The sequence below is a fragment of the Stenella coeruleoalba genome, assembly GCF_951394435.1.
Source record: "Stenella coeruleoalba genome assembly, chromosome: 2".
In the NCBI taxonomy this organism is placed as follows: Eukaryota; Metazoa; Chordata; class Mammalia; order Artiodactyla; family Delphinidae; genus Stenella; species Stenella coeruleoalba.
In genome coordinates this window covers 178,223,058-178,243,597 of record NC_137147.1, presented here as the reverse complement: position 1 = coordinate 178,243,597, position 20,540 = coordinate 178,223,058, and the positions used below count along the sequence as shown (strand labels likewise).

General features: G+C 44.1%; 1 protein-coding gene across 5 annotated transcripts in view; it reads right to left on the bottom strand.

Annotated features, from left to right (window-relative positions):
• The window catches only part of SLC39A12 (solute carrier family 39 member 12), a 70,581-nt gene extending 59,250 nt beyond the window's left edge, over positions 1 to 11,331 (bottom strand). For 2 of the 5 annotated variants that reach the window (XM_079914388.1, XM_079914387.1), the window contains exons 1-3: positions 10,589 to 10,790; positions 8,561 to 8,907; positions 992 to 1,273 (exon numbers count right to left, since the gene is read on the bottom strand). In XM_079914388.1, coding sequence (XP_079770514.1) covers positions 992 to 1,273; positions 8,561 to 8,821 — 543 coding nt within the window. In that variant the 5' untranslated portion in view covers positions 8,822 to 8,907; positions 10,589 to 10,790. Of the gene's footprint in view, positions 1 to 991; positions 1,274 to 8,560; positions 8,908 to 10,006; positions 10,235 to 10,588; positions 10,791 to 11,150 lie in introns of those variants that run through there. The other 3 variants (XM_079914384.1, XM_079914385.1, XM_079914386.1) reach the window with 3 other exon arrangements.
• Between the last annotated feature and the right edge of the window lie 9,209 nt (positions 11,332 to 20,540).

Here is a 20,540-nt window from a genome sequence, read left to right as displayed (position 1 = left end):
TATGAGAATAAATTTCTGTTGTTTATAAACCACCCAGTTTATGGCATTTATGTTATATCAGCCCAAACGGACTAAGACACATGTCAATGAATAATTCAAGAGAAAAAAAAAAAAACACATTCTGCCACAGTCTTCAAAATGTGCTGGTGGCTCCTCAATTCATTCTTTAAGAAAATATGGCTTAAAAAACCCCCTGTTCAGAGAACGTTTTCAGCTTAAACTTCCCATCACAAAGCAGAAAGCAAAAAGGTAATTGAAAGGCCAGCTTTTGCTGGAATAGTAATGAAGGCAACAAGACACCCATTTCCTAAAAGTGGGAACTGGGAGAAAAGAAAAGCACTTGGGACCCCTGACCACATGCAGCACCAATTACAAGCCACAAAAGAGATAATGTCTGTGCTGTCATGAATAATGCTTTTTGCAAGCTGCATCCTCAGGGAACTAACTAATGACTAATTCATATCTCGCCAACTCTTAATGCCTAATCCTTCCCTTGCCAGAAGGCAAGGCAAATAGACACACTGCTCTCACCGCTACAGTTCAGTCCTTGGAGACTGATCAAAAGCCATGAGTCACACTCACTTTAGTGCTCAGGGGGACTCAGAACAGAGCTGCCCCGTCACCTGGTCTGCCTGCCCACCCACCCAGCTTCCGCCTAAAACTCATCTGACAACTGATTAATCATTACATCCACAGCCCCTTCTTTTTTCTTTAAAAACAAAACAGCTTTGTTGAGGTTTATTCTGAATTATTTTAAACAAAATAAAAAATAAAGAAACACTTTTGTACATTCACATGATTAGTTGTTACATTTCCCCCTTCAGACTCAGAATTTTAAATTACATCACTTAACATCCCATCACTAAAAACCACAATTACTTACCTCTCAGAAGTTTTCGAGCATCCTAGGAATGAATCAGTGACAAAAAAAAATCATGCTCTGAGACGGTATCTTAGCAGCAGAGCTAGTTAGCAATTCTGACTTTCTTACCTGGCTTCTGGAAGTGTCAAAGTACTGCCTGGTGAAAGCCAGGATATCTTCCGTCTCATTCTGTGAAAGGAAATAGGAGTCTTCATCCTGCCTGAGGCTCAGAAGGCTGTGTAGGTAAAATGTATACTCCTTATTACTCATGTTGAGCTTGGAAGAGCAGATCTCTTCCTGATGAATGATGTAATAGAGGAGGAGAAGAGAAACTCTCTGGACCACTTCCTCTCTGGGCTGATCCTTGAAATCTCCTCCAGCTATTAGTAACAGGGCATCTGGTTCGAAGCACTGTGCAAAAAAACCCCACAAAATAATAATAAAAAATAAAAAACAGAAACAAAGCTTGACAAATAGTCCCAGAACATTAACAACCACAGAGTCTCTGTTGCTTATTATTTTATGAATAGGAGGGAAAAGTAGGCAGCCTCCATAGCCCATTCAAGTAAGACAATCATGGTTAGACTTTTATATGAAAAGGATGTCCTCCCAGAAGCCCTTATTCCCTAAATGCAACCCTTCTATCTCCAACTATATTAACGCCAGCTGTCACTTCTCTGCCTTGATTAACACCAGCTGACTCTGGCTTTTAAAGTGATGCCTCATTGCATTTAGAATGAAATCCAAGCTCCTTATAATTTTCTCCTCAGTCTGGCTTCTGCCCATCCTACCTCTCTTACCTTATCTTAGCCTCCCTCCATCTCTCTCACTCAACTTCTGCCCCTGCGATTTTCTGTCAGTTCCACCAGGCTCTTTCCCACCTGATTTCTCAGGTCTCAGTTTCAAGTGCCGCTTCCTCAGGGATGCCTTCCCAGATACCATTTCCAAAGTCCCCATCCCTGCCCCGTGTTCTCCGGCACAGCACCATTCAACAAAAATATCACACAGGCTACAAACGTGAGGCACGTTTTACATTTTCTAGTAGCCACATTTTAAACCGTAAAAAGAAACAGGTGAAATTAATGTGAATAATGTATTTTCTGGAAATACATGTGCAAGATATGATCATTTCAACACATAAACAAAACTCTAAAAAAGTACTAATGAGCTATTTGATGTTCTTTCTGTCACACTAAGTCTTTGAAATCTGCTGTGTGTTTCACATGTATCAGCATATCGCAACTGGGATGAGCCACATATTAAGTGCCTAACAGCCACAGGCAGCTCTAGCATTACCATTTTTCCTTTTTTTCATAGAACTAGGATTCTAAGGTTACTATGTCTCCTTGTTTCTTTTCTATTTCCTCTTGAAGACAACTGGCTCATTAAGGCTGGATTTTGTCTGTTTTGTGCACAGGTCTGTCCTCAGCCTCTAGCACCATGCCTGGCGCTTAAGAAGAGTCAAAGTGGAATGAACGAGTACCATCTGCTTCTCTCTTAGCCTACCTAAGAGAACTGATGTCAGTCCTTTCTGAGACGCAATCAGTTACCACATCCTGCTATTAACAGAAATGCTGGTGGTTCGAGAATTACTAAAAATGCTTCCATGATGCTTTGTTTCACAACCCACAGGCAGACAGCTGGCTTATCTCATCTGGGAAGTTTACATGGCAGAGGAAGGTGTTTGGGATAATGGGTTGGGACAGTGAGAAAAAGATAGACACAGGGGTTGTGGAAGAGAAGCTCTCCCAGCAAGATAAGAGCTGTGTTTCTTCGAAGACAGTTGGGTAGCTTCTGGGAATGCTCCCAGCGTCTGAGAAGCAGCTCATGACACGGCACCAGCCTCAGAGTGAAGGCATCACGAGATGCCTATCTGAAGGACATCCCTGGTGGTCCTGTGGTTAAGAGTCTGCTCTTCCAATGCAGGGGACGCAGATTTGATCCCTGCTTGGGGAACTAGGTTCCCACATGCTGCGTGGTCTGGCCAGTAAATACATACATACATACATAAAATATGCCTATCTTGAGCCCCAGGGGAGTTGTCCCACTGTGGGATGATCTACTATGAAATCTGTTCATCTGTTCTCTGAGGTGGAAGTTTCAGGGGTCCTAATTCCATGTCTGCTGTGTGTCCCACTGGGTAACATCTGGAAAATACCATCTGAGCCAGAAAGAAACATGTCATCCATCCGTGAAGCAAAGCATTAATCACGTTCTTCACAAGCCACACAGATTCCAATTTCTCCCCAACTCAACTGTGAGAGGCCAAAACCTCAGCCAACAGAGGCAGGCTTCCCAACGAGATCAACTCTGAGTGTCAATATTAAACTCAGCCACCAGACCCGCAGCAGCCCTTTCCTGTTCCATCCTCAGCCCCAGAGAAAAGTCCATAGGTTGGTAGCTGTTAGACGGGACTGACAGGACCCAGGCAGGTGAATCAGCTGAATCGAGCTTTGTGCCAAATAACCTCCGGAAACTAAAGTATCGGGAAAACCATCGGTCACATCAGCTACCATTTATCGGAAGCCATGTGTCCAAGACAGTGCTAAGTATCTTCCATATCAAGGCATCCCTCAGAGTATAAATCTCATTGGTTCTGGAAAAGGTGTCGGATAATCAATTTTTCAAAAGGGGGAAACTCATTGCATTATTTTAAATGGAAAAAAAAAAAAGCCCACATCATAATCCACCACGTATTTCTGCACAATCAAAAGCATTCAGAATACCAACTACCCAATTACTTAATTCATAAAGAATTCATTAACAGGTACATATATATGCAGTATGCAAAGACCCTGCACAGAATTAAGTATGAAGCATGTTTTCCTTCTATGAGGAAAATAGACCCTTAGTATGTGTGTCAGCCAAGTTTAAGAGCGGGTGAGTAACGTACCTAAAGCCACACCGTTAATAGTGGCTGCCCAGTCTTAATTCCTGCTCTGCCAGTGATAGACTTTGTACTTGCTGTGCAGCCCCTCACCAGGTAACTTTCTCTCCCTCCTGTTTGGTAGGAAGAGATCTGGTCCAGTAGGAGGCTAGGGGATTGGCAAGGTTATCATGCCCATCAGTGAGAACACGGTGCAGCCAGCGGGCAGGACAAGTTCACCTTTAGAGGCTTCCAAGTGCTATGCAGCTCGTCTGATGGCGCCGGGAGGTGGGAATAAGAGCGCCAAGCACAGGTAGGACCTCCGTGAGCCACCAGACCACGTGCATGTGGCCCAGGTGTGGTCGTGTGCTGGTTGCACACAGCAGTGTCTGTGGCCACCCTGTATCCCATCCAAGCAGCCCGAGACCCTTGTCCACTCGTGGCTCCTTCTCCAGGCTTTTGCTCTGTGCCTTTCTAGGGGTGAGGCAGGAGGTAGCAGAAAAGAGGGTAAGATAGAGTCCCCTCTCCTATCAGAGCAGGTACAGTCCCCTCTCCTATCAGGCTAGATAGAGTCCCCTCTCCTATCAGGCTAGATAGAGTCCCCTCTCCTATCAGAGTAGATAGAGTCCCCTCTCCTATCAGAGTAGATAGGGTCCCCTCTCCTATCAGGGCAGGTAGAGTCCCCTCTATCAGAGTAGATAGAGTTCCCTCTCCTATCAGGGCAGGTACAGTCCCCTCTCCTATCAGAGTAGATAGGGTCCCCTCTCCTATCAGGGCAGGTAGAGCCCCCTCTCCTATCAGGGCAGGTAGAGTCCCCTGTCCTATCAGGGCAGGTAGAGCCCCCTCTCCTATCAGGCTAGATAGAATACCCTGAACACAATCGGGCAGATGTTCACTCCAGAATTTTTTTGTAAAAGGCTTACATGTTGGAAGGTAAATCAGTTTCTGACTTGGAAAAGTTTAAATAAGTTGTGGAAGCTGCTCATTTTATCTTGCTAGAGATTTGGGTCATCTTGAATGAACAGAGGTAGTCTACCCCTTGCTTAAGTTTTGAGGCCTGCTGAAATGGAACTTAATGGTGAATCAGAGGACCACGTGGTGAAAACTCTGTGCTCTGATATTTGAGTCTTTGACAAGTTACCTTAATGCAGAAGGTGGTGGCTTGAGGACGGAGTGGTGCAGGGAGAGTCGGAAGAGCTAACAAGGTAAAATCTCTTCTGGGCGTGGACGTGACAAAAATTGCTATGGGGGTTGGTGGGGGGCCTGGGATTTTCAGTTCATCACCACTAGATTTGTTTCAGTTGTTACAGTTTTCCAAAGTGGCTCAGTTGTGGTTTGGGAGAGGATGTTTAGCAAAATTGTGCAAATACTGGCACCCCACAGGCATCAGATCTGTCCCAGGCTCTGACTCCAGTAAAGTGATTCTTTTTTTCTTTTTTTTTTTTTTTTTTTGCGGTACGCGGGCCTCTCACTGTGTGGCCTCTCCCATTGCGGAGCACAGGCTCCAGACGCGCAGGCTCAGCGGCCATGGCTCACGGGCCCAGCCGATCCGCGGCATGTGGGATCTTCCCGGACCGGGTCACGAACCCGTGTGCCCTGGATCGGCAGGCGGACTCTCAACCACTGCGCCACCAGGGAAGCCCCTAAAGTGATTCTTTGTTTAAGAAGAATGGCCTCATTCAGAAATAATCCATTGACTTCCTTTGAATCTCATCAGGTGGAGGCATAAGGTTTAAGAGGAAAAAAAAAACACAGATTCTGGGAATTCGTTTTTCTACTTCATAAGGAAACAAACTTTGGTAAAAAAAAAAAGACTAGTCAAATTGTGAGAAGTCCTCTCTACTAAGCTAAATGGACTACTCAGATGTTTGGTAGTAATTTTCTATGAACCCTGGAGCCAAATCAGATTGCCTTTTCCCAGCTGCTTAATTCAGCTTTGTTTACTGTTTGTGTATTTCAGGCGCGAGCCTCAGCGACAAAGGGCTATATGAAATCTTCTGTGTTAATAAGGCAGCTGTCAGAACCTGCAGGGTAAGCTTGAGGAATTTTAGACCAAGAGATGTTTAGAATTTGATTTTGCGTTATGGGTAAGTCAGCTGCCTTCTTTTAAGTTCTTAGATTTTTAAAGTTCTGTTTTAGGAGGGGGCAGGGTTGCTAACAATTGACTATACAACACAAGAGGGAAATTATATTTCTTCCTTTTCCTCCCAGACAAAGATCTGGAAGGATGTCAGCTGATGACGGGCGCTAGCTTTTTGTGGGTCTGTACTAGATTTAGTGGCATTTCTAAGTGACAGAAAGGCAAGTCTTAACTGAGAAGAGTTCAGATAAACTTTCTCGATAAACAAGTTAAGATAAAGCTTGATGCTTTCCAAACTTTATCCCATCACCATTATGACAACTCGGGGATGCGGGAGGGAATTAAATGCAGGACCTGAAAGCACTGATTCTCTCTGAATGTGTCTGAGAATCGCCTGGAGATCTTGGTTAAAATCCCCAAACCTCGGGCTTCCCTGGTGGCGCAGTGGTTGAGAGTCCGCCTGCCGATCCAGGGTACACGGGTTCGTGCCCCGGTCTGGGAGGATCCCACATGCCGCGGAGCGGCTGGGCCCGTGAGCCGTGGCCACTGAGCCTGCGCGTCCGGAGCCTGTGCTCCGCAACGGGAGAGGCCGCGGCAGTAAGAGGCCCGCGTACCGAGAGAGAGAAAAAAAAAAAAAAAAAAAAAATCCCCAAACCTCTGGGGACAGTCGAGGTGGGCGGGGCCGGGGGACGAGCAGGAGGGGGCTGCAGAGGAAAGTCTTGTTTTCTCAGCAGCACTGAAGGTCCTTCACAAAAGCTGCTCCAGTGACCTGGAAAAGGGGGCACTGGACATTTCCGCGAATATGACAGGGGAAGAGAGCTTGAGCTCGTATATGCTTTCATAGATGGTCATGTGACCTCACAGGGAGCCCCCTGAGAAAGGAATCAGCATCTCGGCATCCTAACAGCTAGACGGTGCCAGAACAAGGACACGGACCCAGTGCTGACGGACTCCAAACCAGATTCTTTTCCCTTCCCCACGCCTGGAACCCATGCAGGCTCGTGGTTCTCATCATACCTGAAGTGGAATTTATTCTTTTGGAGTTAATTAATCCCTCATTAAATGTATTAAAACCCCCTTCTCACCCTTCCCGTTAAAAAATTAGATTAGATGATGATGATTGGGGTAAATTGGAGACTTCTGAGCAGGTGAAGCTGAGATCAGCCTCTTTTTTTAAGCTTAGTCTCTTAGAGAAAGAGAAACAGCGGCAGCAGGAGGGTGAAGCTATTACAGACAGCGTTTCACTTCCTAGGAATGGAACAGAAACTCAATTGGCCAAATACTTGTTAATGTCATAGAAATCAAAAAAATGTACAAAACAACCCATTGCCCCCCCAAAATGGAGAATAATCTTGCCTGTTTACACCCCCCCCAAGCTAAAGTAATATCCAACCAGCCTTAATAAGGCATTTCATGTCATTAGAGAACATTTCTCTGAAGCGAATTCTCGGAGGACATTAATAAGATATGACTCCTAGTTATTTCCGGTGGGAAGTCTTCTGTTGCTATATATATAAATTACTGTCATCACAGATGAGTTGCCTTTACAACACATGTTTTCTCTGGGAACCCTCGGGAGTTTTACTGATTACTGAATTATTTACTGTTTGCACAGAGCAGAGAAAAATTCTGTTAGCAAGACCCTTCTGTGAAAAAAACAAAAACAAAAACAAAAACATTTGGCCAAGAAATGTTTCCCCCAGAACAAAGCGTGATTGAGAAGATCTGCTAAAATTTATTTTGGGGAGAAATGATGTGCCTCTCTTATTTAGTTAGTTATGTCTTAATTTATTTACTTATTTATTTGTGAGTGAGTTCATTCTGAAAAATCTCATCTCAGGAAAGGAATGCTCAGACCGTTTGGGTCTGTTTTTTGTCTGAAGTCATTTTAAGACATGGGCTCTTGCCTCTGGGGCTGCTCTGGTCATCCCCCCTCCCCTCACCCAATGGAGACATTCTGATGTTACATTAAATGCTGATTTTACAGTAATGCTGATTTTACATTAAAGTGGCCTGCAGAGATTTTTAAAAATTCCATCCAGGGAAAGTGAAATCTCAATCTCTGGAGAGGAAGCTCCAGCCTGGGTGTTTTGTGGAACCTGGCCAAGTGATGCTAATGGACAGCCAGGGTTTGAGAGTCACTTGATAGACTAGGAAATGCCTGGAAAATGGGTTTCTGGGGCCCATTTTAGCCCCACTGGGAGCACTTCCCTTCCCCAGCTTAGATTCCTCATTTTTAAGCAGATGATAATCCAATTCATTAACTCCCCACGATGCAAAATATTAGAACACACCTACCGATATCTGGGAGAAAGTACTTAAAAAATTCAACATGAGATAAATAGCAGATTGGTATTATTATGCCTCAGAAAACCAATGGCATCTATCTAACCAATCATGTTCAAGGTCACTGCAAGCTCATTAAAAGGATTAGCCAATCAGAAAGAAAAGGGATCTAGAAGTGCATACCTGCAAAATAAATACCTCTAAACCTGCGGAAGCATTGTAGAAAGGCTTACTGAAGCATTACCATTTTAATAAAAACAAGTTCTCCCTGTCCCTAAATGCCATATGCAGAATGCTGTATGATTTGTCATATCCCAAATATGGGCGTTATTACACCATAATGCATTGCCCACTCGGATACTGGAAGGTTTGCAATGGATTTTTCTTTCCTAAAGTAAGCGGCTAAGGAATGCATGGCTCTCTTTGGAAAATGCCCTTGTCCCTGATCCCATTCTATGGCACTAACCAGATTGCAATCTCCTTGCCTTCCGTCTGTCCTCCGTGGGCACCCGGTTTTCTCTAGCAGCGTTCTGATGAGGCTTCTTGAGTGGTTCAGGGGCGTGGGCTCTTCTGCCGAGAGAACATGTAGAACTTCCGTCAGTTGCCCTGGACTCCAAGTGCCGCTGCTGTCTGGAGTTGAGGGTCTTTCCGTCTCCGTCAAGGGAACCAGGCTGAGTAGCAGGAACAATGGCCCCCCCAACACAGAAAGCTTTCTCCAGAAGCACATTTCCACTCTTCCTCTAGCCCAAGTCTGCCTCTGATGGCGGTGGGTGGGTTGGTGTTCACAGTGTCAACTTGTAACTGGAGGAATGTCTGTGCAAAGAGGAAAAATAAAGCCTTTAATTACTGTGCCTGCAACAGGTTTGAAAGGATTCATTAATTGGGTGGCTAAGCTGATTGGCAATGACAAGCTGTTTCTGAACAACTGGGGGTCTGTAGCTCACTTATAACTCCCACCAACCGGCAGGAAACTATGGTGGGTGTAGACTTTCAAGCTGTACAACAGCCAAGAAGTGTGTTATATTGTCTCTCTCTGAAATAGACAGAGTCAAAAATTAGGAAGAATGCATTTCACTGTCCATCCTGACGGTGCTACAGGTCATAAGACCCGGGGCAGGAAACACCCTCATTTATTTTTTTATTGGAGTATAGTTGATTTACAATGTTGTGTTAGTTTCAAGTGTACAGCAAAGTGATTCGGTTATACATACGTATATATATATATTTTTCAGATTCTATTATGTAGTTTATTACAGAATATTGAGTATAGTTCCCTGTGCTATATAGTAGGTCCTTGCTGTTTACCTATTTTATGTATAGTGGTGTGTATACATTAAGCCCAAACTCCTAATTTATCTCTCCACCCCTGCCAACAGGAAACGCCCTCATTTTATCCCATTGATTTATGGGCCTCATCAGTGAAGTAAGTAAATAAAAGTAAACAGAAAATACATTTGAATAAATTACAGCTATCATGTTGAGTTAGAAGATTTTTCGATAAGGAAGGGACTAAAAGAAAATAGTAACATCGAGAACATACTGGTTACTTTTTAGTTTTCAGTTGATTAAAAGTATGAACTATCTTGGAAAAACAAGAGAGTTTCAAGGCCACACGAGCCATGATACATCCACATATTCAGGCCTCAGCAAAGAAGTGAAAGGACAGCTTGAGAACCAATCAGCTTTCTGGAAAAAAATTAATATCTTCAACCGACTGCTTAAGGAATGCAAAATGTTAACAGCATCTCATGGCAGATCTTGGCCCAGAGATGAGCTAATAATGACTGTGGGGTAGTGAGAAAAATACTTTCATGGTTTAAAAAGAAGAAAGAGAGAGAGAGTTTAAGATTCTTATGTTAGCGTTTAAAAAATGACAGACGATGATACAAACATTTCTAAACCCTGTGCTTACCTTCAGACAAAAGACAAATGATTATTTATCTGGAGCTCTGTGGCCTTTTAAATCTCAGAGAGTATTTCATGGTTACAAAGTCCTCTGTTTTTAAAATTCCTTGACTGTGTGCTGGGAGCTAGAGAGGATTATTTCAGCCCAGAACAGTTTTCAGTTGCTATGGAGAATAACAATGAAGGTGGATAAAAGTGAGAACTTTCTGTCTGGCCGATTTTCAGGAAAACCAAATTAGTGTCGCTAATGAACCTGACTTTTTATATCAATATTGACCAACTGTCTTAGAATTCTGAGAAGAACCTTAGAATTTCCTACAGCCACTTGTCCTTTAAAGGACTGAGCTAGGTCAAAAAAGTTCCCCTTGTAGAATGGAAAGGCTTTTGTGTTAGGTCAAGACATTTTTTCCCCCAGAGGATTCTGTGATAATTGTTTTATCCACATCTCAAACCAACGATTTGTTGAAAAGATAGGCTCATTAGAATTTTATTTTATAAGGTGCAGAGGTTTAAACGATTTCAGGCATTCGTGAATTCATAAATAGATTTTTCAAAGAAAAAGTGTTTGCTGGAGGAATAAAGTTCTTACCTGGGACGTAAGTGGGAAACTTTAAGTAGCTATATATATTCTGATCCCAGAGCCTGTGGTAGAGGTCATTGCATAAGGCCCTCGGGTCCTGTGAAAAGAGCTCTCACTAAGTTATTGGGGAATAAATGACTGAAAGAACAAATGAAGTGGTGAATTTTATAGGAGGTAAGAGACGTCAAGACCCAAGATTTCAAAGTGGACAGTGTACGTGGAAACAGCACACAGGCTATAGACACACCGAGTGAACCTGAAGAGTGTAGGAAATGGGGAGAGGCTTGAGTCTGCTGCTAAGGTGCTAGCTGAGTGAGGAGGGGAAGGAAATACAGAGAGAAGGAAGGCGACATCATGAGTGTCCTCAGCTGCTCATTGGATATGAAAATTGGGAGCAACCGGGTGAGAGAATCCTAGGCCCAACTGATAACCCTGTCAGGAATACGGAAGGCTCACCCTCCCAGAAAATGGCCGGCTGCTCTGAATTACACAGCACGGAGCCCTCGGGTTTAGCTAAACTGTCAAGGGAAGGGCCTTGGCCTGTTTCTCAGGAGCTCTGCGGGGAGATTACCTGGAGTTAGAGTCCAGAACCAGCGGTCCAACAGAAGAGCGAGGAGGCGGTCAGGCCCTTCCAGCCGTGGATCCGGAGCACGCAGAGAAGCAAAGGGACTGAGGACCAGAGGGCGGCACTGCGAAGCTCGCTGCAGGCTCCCGCCCCTGGCCTGTGGCCCCGCCCCCCCGGCGGGGAACACCTGAGCATCGTTCCCAGGCTCCACCCTAGCTAAGTCTCGGGCACTTGGTTACGAGGCAACTAAGGGAAAGCGGCCCAAAACCCACTGAGCAAATTATCCAGTCCTGCCATCACCTGCTACTATTAAGAACCTCCACTTTGCCTTATTTCCGGAACTAAGCCCTTGCTTCCTGGCCCACCTCCAATTAGCAGGTCCCCAAATGGGCCCTCCCTGCCCGAGTCCCACTACATAACCTTCTCGGTTTCGGCAGCACTGGATCTTGATTGGCTGTGACCAGTGGTCCCGGGACAGTGTCCTCTGCTGGGACTTCGGTATCCTTTACCTGATTCCCTGATGGATGTCCAGGCTGGAAGTCCCGTATTTCCTAGTCTGAGATGCCCTGTGCCTAGAGAGCCCCTCCTCATAGGGTCCCAGCGAGTTATCTCCTGCAGAAATTCTTAAACACCCATCACTAGGCTCAGCTGATCCCGGCACCTCCACCAGCCCAGCCACAAGCCAGGAGGCTCCCAACTACGCGAACTTCTCCCCCAGGTCACAGCCTGTATCATTTGCCCCCCAAGGCTTGCTCTCCTCTCACAGTCATACCTAAGTCAGCTAACAGCCAGGTTCCTCGTCCTGTCCCAGGGTGAGACAGCCATTGAGGTGGGGGGTGGGGTGGGGTAAGGAGAAGCCTGGAAGGCAGGCTGGAAGGCAGGCAGATCCCGGGGAAGAAGCAGGAAGCGAACACGGGGGTGTGGCTTCCTTAGCCTGGTGTGGGTGGTAGCTGTAACTCTGCATCCCCAGCCTGCCTGCTTCCCCAGCAAGCCTGAAATCAACCTTCCTTAAACACCATTATACTTGCAATCCAAACCGACCTCTAGGGGTAATGAGTTTCAGGTGTGAACTAACCCACTGTACAAAGAAGGAGCTCATTGACTTCTGATTGACATTTACAAGGATTTAACCCGCATGTGGGACCAGTCTCACCTGATGCAGTATCTCCTGATACACAGACCCTTTTTTTGTGCTAAGGCAGGAAGATGTAGTGGATGGGAGGTGGGAGGGAAGCAGGAAGACTGATTAATCCATCCTTCCTTCAGCTCGCATTCTTTGCCTTTTGGGATGGCCTGAGTTTCAAACTTCTACCTCATGTCAATATAATGTATTTACATGTGTACTCTGCCTTGACCTGGAAAGAATTTAAAGGGGCCCACCAGGTAAAAAGAAATACAAGATGTCAACTGCTTAAGAAGAGACCGAAACAAGAGTAGAACCATCTTGTACCGTTCAGGGCTGCCATGTACAGTTTTGCAGGTTGCATACTGTACGACTCTAGGGTTCATCATTCACTTCCGTAATCACCACAGATTTATAGATTTATTAAAACACTTTTCCAGCAAATGTTCTGAGGAAAGGGGGCTTTGAGCTTGTGGTAGGACTGCATGTGTTTCTCTTCCTCAGCATCCAGGCTGGTGGGGCCATCTCTGGCTGTAAGATGCGGTCCTACAATCTGAGCTACCTCTGGGCCTCACTTCTCCCCACGTCCTCCCTTTATGCTGTCTTCTTCCCTCTTTTCCAAGACTCTAACCTCTCTAAATCATAATTATAATAATGTTTATTAACATTTTGGAGTGTCTTTAATGCCTAGGCACTGGGCTAAGTAACCTTACATGTATTTTCTCATGTAATTTCAACTGAACCTAATGAATTTCTCACTGTACATTTCAGAAATCCCCGGGGTCACACAGCTAGTAGATGCCACCAGAAATCCAGGCCTGTCCACATCAAACTGGGTGCTTATACCACCAGGCAACTGTCTGTTGCGATGTAATCCCATGTTTTTATTTGTAAGTCCCAGCTTCTTTTTACAATGAAACCTGGGATACACAAAAGAAGCAGGCAAGAGTACATCATAAAGAAAAGAATCCTTTTCCATATACGTCATTACACAGTATCGAGTAGAGTTTAAAAATTTTTTTTAATTAAAAAAATTTTTAAATAAAAAATTCATGTGATAGAGCTAGATTAGAAAAAATAATAATAATCTGCTACATTGTGATTTTTGCATACTCACCAAACCCCCTTCAGCCCAAAAGTTCTCAGGAAAAAAATTTTTCAGAAAAAAAGTAGAACTTTAAAATAAATAGATCCTCAGGGTCTCCTTTTCTGTATTACTTAACAGGACTACCCAGTAGGCATTTGAAACAATGCTACTCCTTCTTCAACTGCTCTCTCAGAGGAAAAACAGAATATTCAATTAACAAGGCAGCATCTACAGAGTAAATATTAGTTTTATTTATCTCCTGATTCTACATCACTGCATTTCCAAAAACTAGAAAATGTCAACTGTTTTAAATGTAGACATTTAGATTATCTTTGATTTGGAAACTGATAGTAAACATGATTTTTTACAAAACACACATCTCATGTGCAACTTTCAAACAACATCTCTTTCTCCTTATGAAAACCATGTATGATTACTAATAGAAAAAAAAACTGCAGAAAATACCTAAGAGCATTAAAAAAAAAGAGGGTGGTCTCTCCACCAGAGATAACAGATGGATTATGTTGTGTGAGTGGTTTTAAAGCTCACTGTTTGTACTCATTATACAGTGTCGGTCCTGCTAGAAATGGATATTATTTTATTAGTCATTTCAAAAATTCACCTTTCAGTTTGGTTTTGATGATCCTCATAGCTGGCTTTCCACATCCTTAATTTCCACTCTTTTTATTTCCTGTCTCTCCATAGTTCTTTCTGTGGGAAAGGAGCTTTGAGTGCAGACGTTGCTAGAGGTCTACCCGATATCCGTTCCTCCTGCCTTCATTTGTTGGGCAGCAAAGTGCCCAGCTAAAAACTCTCGCTTCTGCAGACTCTTTAGAAGAAGACACGTGACACAGCTTGGAGATGACGTGAGTGGCAGGCTGCTGGGGGCATCAGAGAGGCCCTCCTGCCTGAGGTGCAGAAGTGACATCACATGTGGCCCAGGGTGAGGTAAAGAGAAAGAGAACAAGAGCCTCCCCCTTCAAGTTGAAGCAGGAAGACAGAAGAAGGGGAGCCTGGGCCCTAGAAGTATCATCCAGGTCACCCCAGGAGCCCTGGTTGCCTATTCTTGGAGCGTTGGTTGAGTGAAATCCACAAACCCCTATCTGTGAAATCCTTTTTGTCAAATTCTCTGTTGATCTGCACCAAATGCAAACACTGGTACCCCTTGAGACAACAACGATACGTCTTGCCATCTTTTTCTGCCTCTTGAAATGACATTTGCAGACATGGAGAGAGCTCATGGAAATGGAGAGTTGGAATGAGGAGGCCTGGTGGCCAGTTAATTTCCCAGCTACTTCCTGAGTCACTCTGGGTGAATCACTGTGTAAACAGATATATGAGTCATCCATTTCTGTACCGCAGGTTACCACAAGCTTGGGCTATGAACAGGACACGTTTATTATCGCACAGTTTCTGGGGTCAGGAGTCCAGGCGTGGCTCACGTGGGTCGTCCACTCCCAGCCTGGTTTCATCAGGCTGCAATGCAGGTGGCAGCCGGGGCTGGGGTTTCTTTTGAAGACCGGACTGCAGAGGATCCCCTTTCAAGCTCACGTGGTCCTTGGCAATCTAATGAATTCTAATCACAGGGTGACACCCCCTCATTGAACTGGTCAGAAGTAAATTACAGGTTCAGCCCACACTCGAGGGGAGGGGATACGCTAAGGGTGTGAATACCAAGAGGTGGGGATGACTGGGGCCCATAAGGTATCAAAGGGAGCAGAGCAGAATCACTGTGCTGTACACCTGAAACTAACACAAGATTGTAAATCATCTCTACGTCCATTTACAGAGCGAGAAGCGTGGGAAATGATGTGGGTGAATATGATAATTAACATTCCAGAGGCTGTGGTTTGCATCTGTAGTCTTTTCTGAGGGGGTAGGGAAGATGGAGCTTCTGACATCTTTCTTCATCTCCTAATCACTCTCCAACTGGTTTCGAAGTCCTCCTGGAGTTAGCTACAGATATTACCAATCAAAGGCTGTATTTAACATTTCATATTTACTCAGAAGCTTGAGTAACAGTCTAAAACACTGGGAATTGTGTTGGTTTTTTTTTTAATTTAACTTCACATTTGTTTGATCCTAAATTTGAGAACTTATCCTTTGTCATTTGAAAAGGATATTTCATAAAGTATATAACCATCAAACATATTTTTTTACTCCACACACTAAAAATATTGCAGTTTCTAGAATATTTTTAGGAAAACAGCAGAATCCTTATTGAACACTTTATTCTGCTTTTAAGATTGAGACTTTGGCATTCATTGTCAAATATGTCAAATTATGTGACTTGGGCTGAAATTTCTATCTTTTGAATATCCTTTAACATGATGACTTTTTAAAAAAATTTCAACTCAAATATTGCCAAGAAAAAGTGATTCAACATTTATGTTGATTAAACTAATGCCATTCAAGAGCATTGTGTAAACTAAATTGTTCAGTGCTTAGTACTCAATGGATTTTAGTCTCAGCATGAAAAATATCTCATATTTCTAATATTTGTGCAATCTTTAGGCACATGATATAATTTAAAAAGTTGTTATTTAAGCATTTATGTACAATGTTATATAGATCATAACTATGTCAAATATATTCACGGCAAAAATATTGACTATAAAGTATTCATAGTAGTTCCCCACTGGTGGTAGGAATATAGGTGAGTTTTCTTTCCATTTCCAATATTTTCCAAAGTTTCTATAATAAACATGTATAATTTTGCGCAACAGGGAAAAAAAGCATCATTTTTAAAAGAGAGGATTTGACTAAATCCATGGTTTTCCTTTTTAAATTATTTGTTTAGGCAGCAAAACTCTTCTTTTAAAAGAAATTCTTAGAAGTAACCACATATGCGAATCTGAGAAGAGTGATGATTGTGTTTTGGAGGTGTTCTTTCTTGTTTCTGGAACTCCACAACATCCAAGCGTTCTTCAGAACACATTTTTAAAACCACTAGACCAGACAGTTTCTAGAATTCCTTAGAGCTGGCTGCAGTGGTAATAGGAGCCTAACAGACCTGGGGGAAAGGCCCCAAGTAGGACTTATGGGATCTCTGAGCCATTTTCTCTTCATTTTTAAGATGGATATATCATCTGCCCTCAGGGCATTGGGTACAATGGCACATTGATGAGCTCAGTAAATGGACTATTGTCACACTGCAATCATTATCTAAGCCCTATGGTGTAATTCCATGAAAAGTCACTCTCCGGTCCCTCTCTCTGGCTCTTTCTCCAGGCCACTGAATTTCCCCAGGTTCTAGGATTCATGATAATCTCTCAGGCTGAAATGGTCCTTTCTCCCCTCAGCTGATTAACCTAGAGTTAGTTTTAAGACCAACTCAAATACCACTGCTTTCGAAAAGCCTTCCATGAGTCCCATGTGTGGTAGAACCCCCATCATCTGCACCTTGTGATACTCTTTTATCCTACTTGTCCAATGGTGTGTTAATTCACGTGTTTATATCTTGTTTATGCCTCAGCTCACCCATTAATGGGGCACGGGTCTTAATCATTTTTATATTGCTAGCATTACACACTGTATCTGATAAGTAGTGAGGGCCCATCAACAGAAAATAGTGGCCACAAGCAGTGAACAGTAATACAGCCGTTTTGCTCCACTAGATATAAGATTATTAGCAGTTGAAAACAAAGAGAGGAATCTACTGATCAATGTAGTATCAGAGTAGGTCTATGATTGAATGGACTTCCTACTGTTATGGACACAGGGCAGGAACTGGCAGTGGAAGATGCCAGCATAGGCAAGATACGAAAGTACAGAAGTGCACTTGAGTCCTGAAGGTGGGCAAAAGTCCCACCCTTTGGAAATACACCTCAAATCAATCCAGCGAGCAATTTTCCCTACAAGGTGTTAAAATGTAAGTCATCGAGGCATGAGAACACACTGTCCAGTTAATTTGTTAAGCTTACCTATCCAATATTGAGGAAAACCATTACTTTTCCAAATGGTTTAAATTGTTCAGTCGCTATTAACTCACAAAGCTACTGAAAGGCCGAGTGGCATCCATGTGTGTGAAAAATACGGCTTTTCTTTATCTTCTTATGTCAACTTCAGTCTGACTCTGAGCCTCCACGTCGACTGGCTGCAGAGAAATTCTATCCTAAGCTGGGGCAAAAGTCCCAGGTCAAACACCCGGGAAACCCTCTAATCAGTGGTACACTCTGGTGATTGTTAAGAATCTTCTCATCCCAATTCCTGTGGTCTGCTTTTGTTCACTTCCTCTCCTGTTTCCATTCTGCATCTGGGACTCAGAATCTTTGCTCAGACTGAAGCCTCTCTGTCTCAGTTTGAGGCACTCCTCTGATGTCTTGTCACCCCAAGAGAGCAAATTCTCCCTTCCTTTGCCTTTTTGTCAACAGATGGAAAGATGATCCCTACCCGCGTTAAGGAGGGCAACCTGCTTAACTCAGCCTACAGATTCAAGTGCTGATCTCATCCAGAAACATCTTCACAGACACACCCAGAATAACGCTGAACCGATTATCTGGGTACCCTGCGGTCCCATCAAGTTGAGGCATAATATAATAGTAACTACCATATCGACATCTGATCGTTTATTATTGAAACCCAGCTTCCTGTTACGTTAGAACTTCTGGAAACTCAGCTTCCCTTGGGGGCTATGTAGCATTTCCCATGTGAACTTCTTTATACTTTAGAGTTTAAGAGAGTATAAATCTCAATCTATTGAGGGCCTGAATAAAACAAAAAGGCAAAGGAAGGGAGAATTTGCTCTCTCTGTGTGACAGTCTCTGAGCCGGGCCATTGGTTCTTAGATATCCTGAGGCTTGGCACGGTGGAATACGCCTGCTTGAAGACAGTCCAAAAGAACACAGTGGCTTGGATTCTCTGAAGATCAGCTTCAGGAAAGGCTACCTGATACTGTCTCGCCTCCCCAGACTTGTATTCCTCGCTCCTCTCTGCCTGCATGGAAACCCCAGAGGATCGAGATTTTGCTGCTTGTTAAGGAAGAGACGTGGCTTTGAAACGTGAGCCAGGAGGAAGCGAAACAAGCCCAGTGCCTCTACGCATCTTGATGTTGAGCTCCGAGGAAAACAGCAGCTTCCCAGGCTCCAGTTGGCCAAGGCCTCTCGGAGGCTGTCCCAGATTCTCCGTCGCTTGGCAGTGGAGTCCGCATCAGCTGCTCAGGCTGAGGTCCCAAACTGGGTCTGCTTCCTTCATGCTCTGCAAGTTTGGCTTGGGTGTCCTCATTGGGTGGGGAGTGGCCCTGTGGATAGTCAAAGCAGGAGTCCCAGTTCCTGCTTTGTGACACACCCACCGTAGGTGCTTGAGACCAGCACAGGTGTATCTGGCCAGGCTGCAGTCCATATGGGGAGGTGGCTCACGGCACAGGTAGGGGGCTGGCGGAGTACGTAGGATATGGAGAAAGACTCCCAACAAAAGCAATTCTTATGTAATCCATCTCTAGTTACAGCCTACCGACACATGGCAGCAAAGGCCCAGACAGAAGCCTGGACATGCCCAGAGAAAATTGCAACATTTTATTATAAGACCCAAGATCAATAACACAAACACAGAGAGACTGTAGAGGTTTAGCCCATCTTGCAAGCTGGTGTCTCCTGGACGGAGTCAAACCTTGCCAGGTAAAGGCAACGTCATATGCAGAGAAGTAGGTCCCTGGAGACTATCAATCCCACACCCTCCTTTCTTCTTCATTGGATACGTCAAATTCCCCTCCTGTGTCCCCAGTTCAAGAGCCAGGGCCTTTGAGTTTTGGAGTTAAGCCCCAGGGTGGCACATGGCAGTGAGCAGAACACATTCCAGGACAAGCTGGAATTCATTTGATAACCTGTCTCCGTGCCTGACATTTGATAGGTACTTAATCAGTTTCCCTATTAGAGCCTTATTATTATTATTTCCTTTAGAGCCAAGGGTTACTCTGATTTCCAGAAAACTTGGGCAAAATAAGAGACAAATTCCTCTTTGAAAGATTTATGGCAAGTTTTCTCAAAGAAGCAGATGAAGATTCTTTCGCTCTTTCACTTCTCAAGAGAACAAAGCTGGATTACAGAGTTAAGATGGTCACGAGCATGAGAAGGTTTCCATTTACTTCCTTTTATAAGCTGAGCAAACTCTGACCCGAGGAAACTGACATTTCCATGAGGTGAGCGTCTTTATGGTGATAAACAATTCTCTGTTATCGCCAACAGTGTAGAGAAATGGTTCTTTCCACAAAGATCTAGGGTTCTGCCCAGGACAACATAATGTCTGGCTTTTCCCCTCCTTGAGTTTATGTTCTAAGATTGGATAAGAGGGACAAATTGTCAACTCACACATCTTCATTCATGGTGATTGTGAAGGGAATGTATAAACACTACAGCATTGGGAGAATGTCTTAATCCATTGGGGCTTCTATAACAAGATATATGGTGGTTTATAAACAACAGAAATTTATTTCTCACCATTCTGGAGGCTGGGAAATCCAAGATCAAGGCACCAGCAGATTCAGTGTCTGCCGACAACCTGCTTCCTGGTTCATAGATGGCCATCTTCTCTCTGTGTCCTCACATAATGGAAGGGGCAGGAAGCTCTGTGGGGTCTCTTTTATTTTATTTTTTAATATTTATTTATTTACTTACTTATTTATTTTGGCTGCTTTGGGTCTTCGTTGCTGCACACAAGCTTTCTCTAGTTGAGGTGAGCAGGGGCTACTCTTCCTTGTGGTGCGCAGGCTTCTCCTTGCGGTGGCTTCTCTTGTTGCGGAGCACGGGCTCTAGGTGCACAGGCTTCAGTAGTTGCAGCACACAGGCTCAGTAGTTGTGGCACACAGGCCCTAGAGCACACGGGCTTCAGTAGTTGTGGCTCGCAGGCTTAGTTGCTCCATGGCATGTGGGATCTTCCTGCCCCAGGGATCAAACCTGTGTCCCCTGCATTGGCAGGCGGATTCTTAACCACTGCACTACCAGGGAAGTCCCTGTGGGGTCTCTTTTACAAGGGCACTAATCGCATTCATGGGGGTTCCACTCTCATGACCTAATCACCTCCCAAAGACCTCACCAATACCATCACCTTGGGGGTTAGGTCTCACATATGGATTTTGGGGGACACAAACATTCAGACAATAGCAGAGGATATAAGGGAGTTCAGAAAAGAAGTGAAGAAGTGGATTTTAGCACCTACAGTTCCTGATTAAGTAACAGAAAGAATAGAAAAA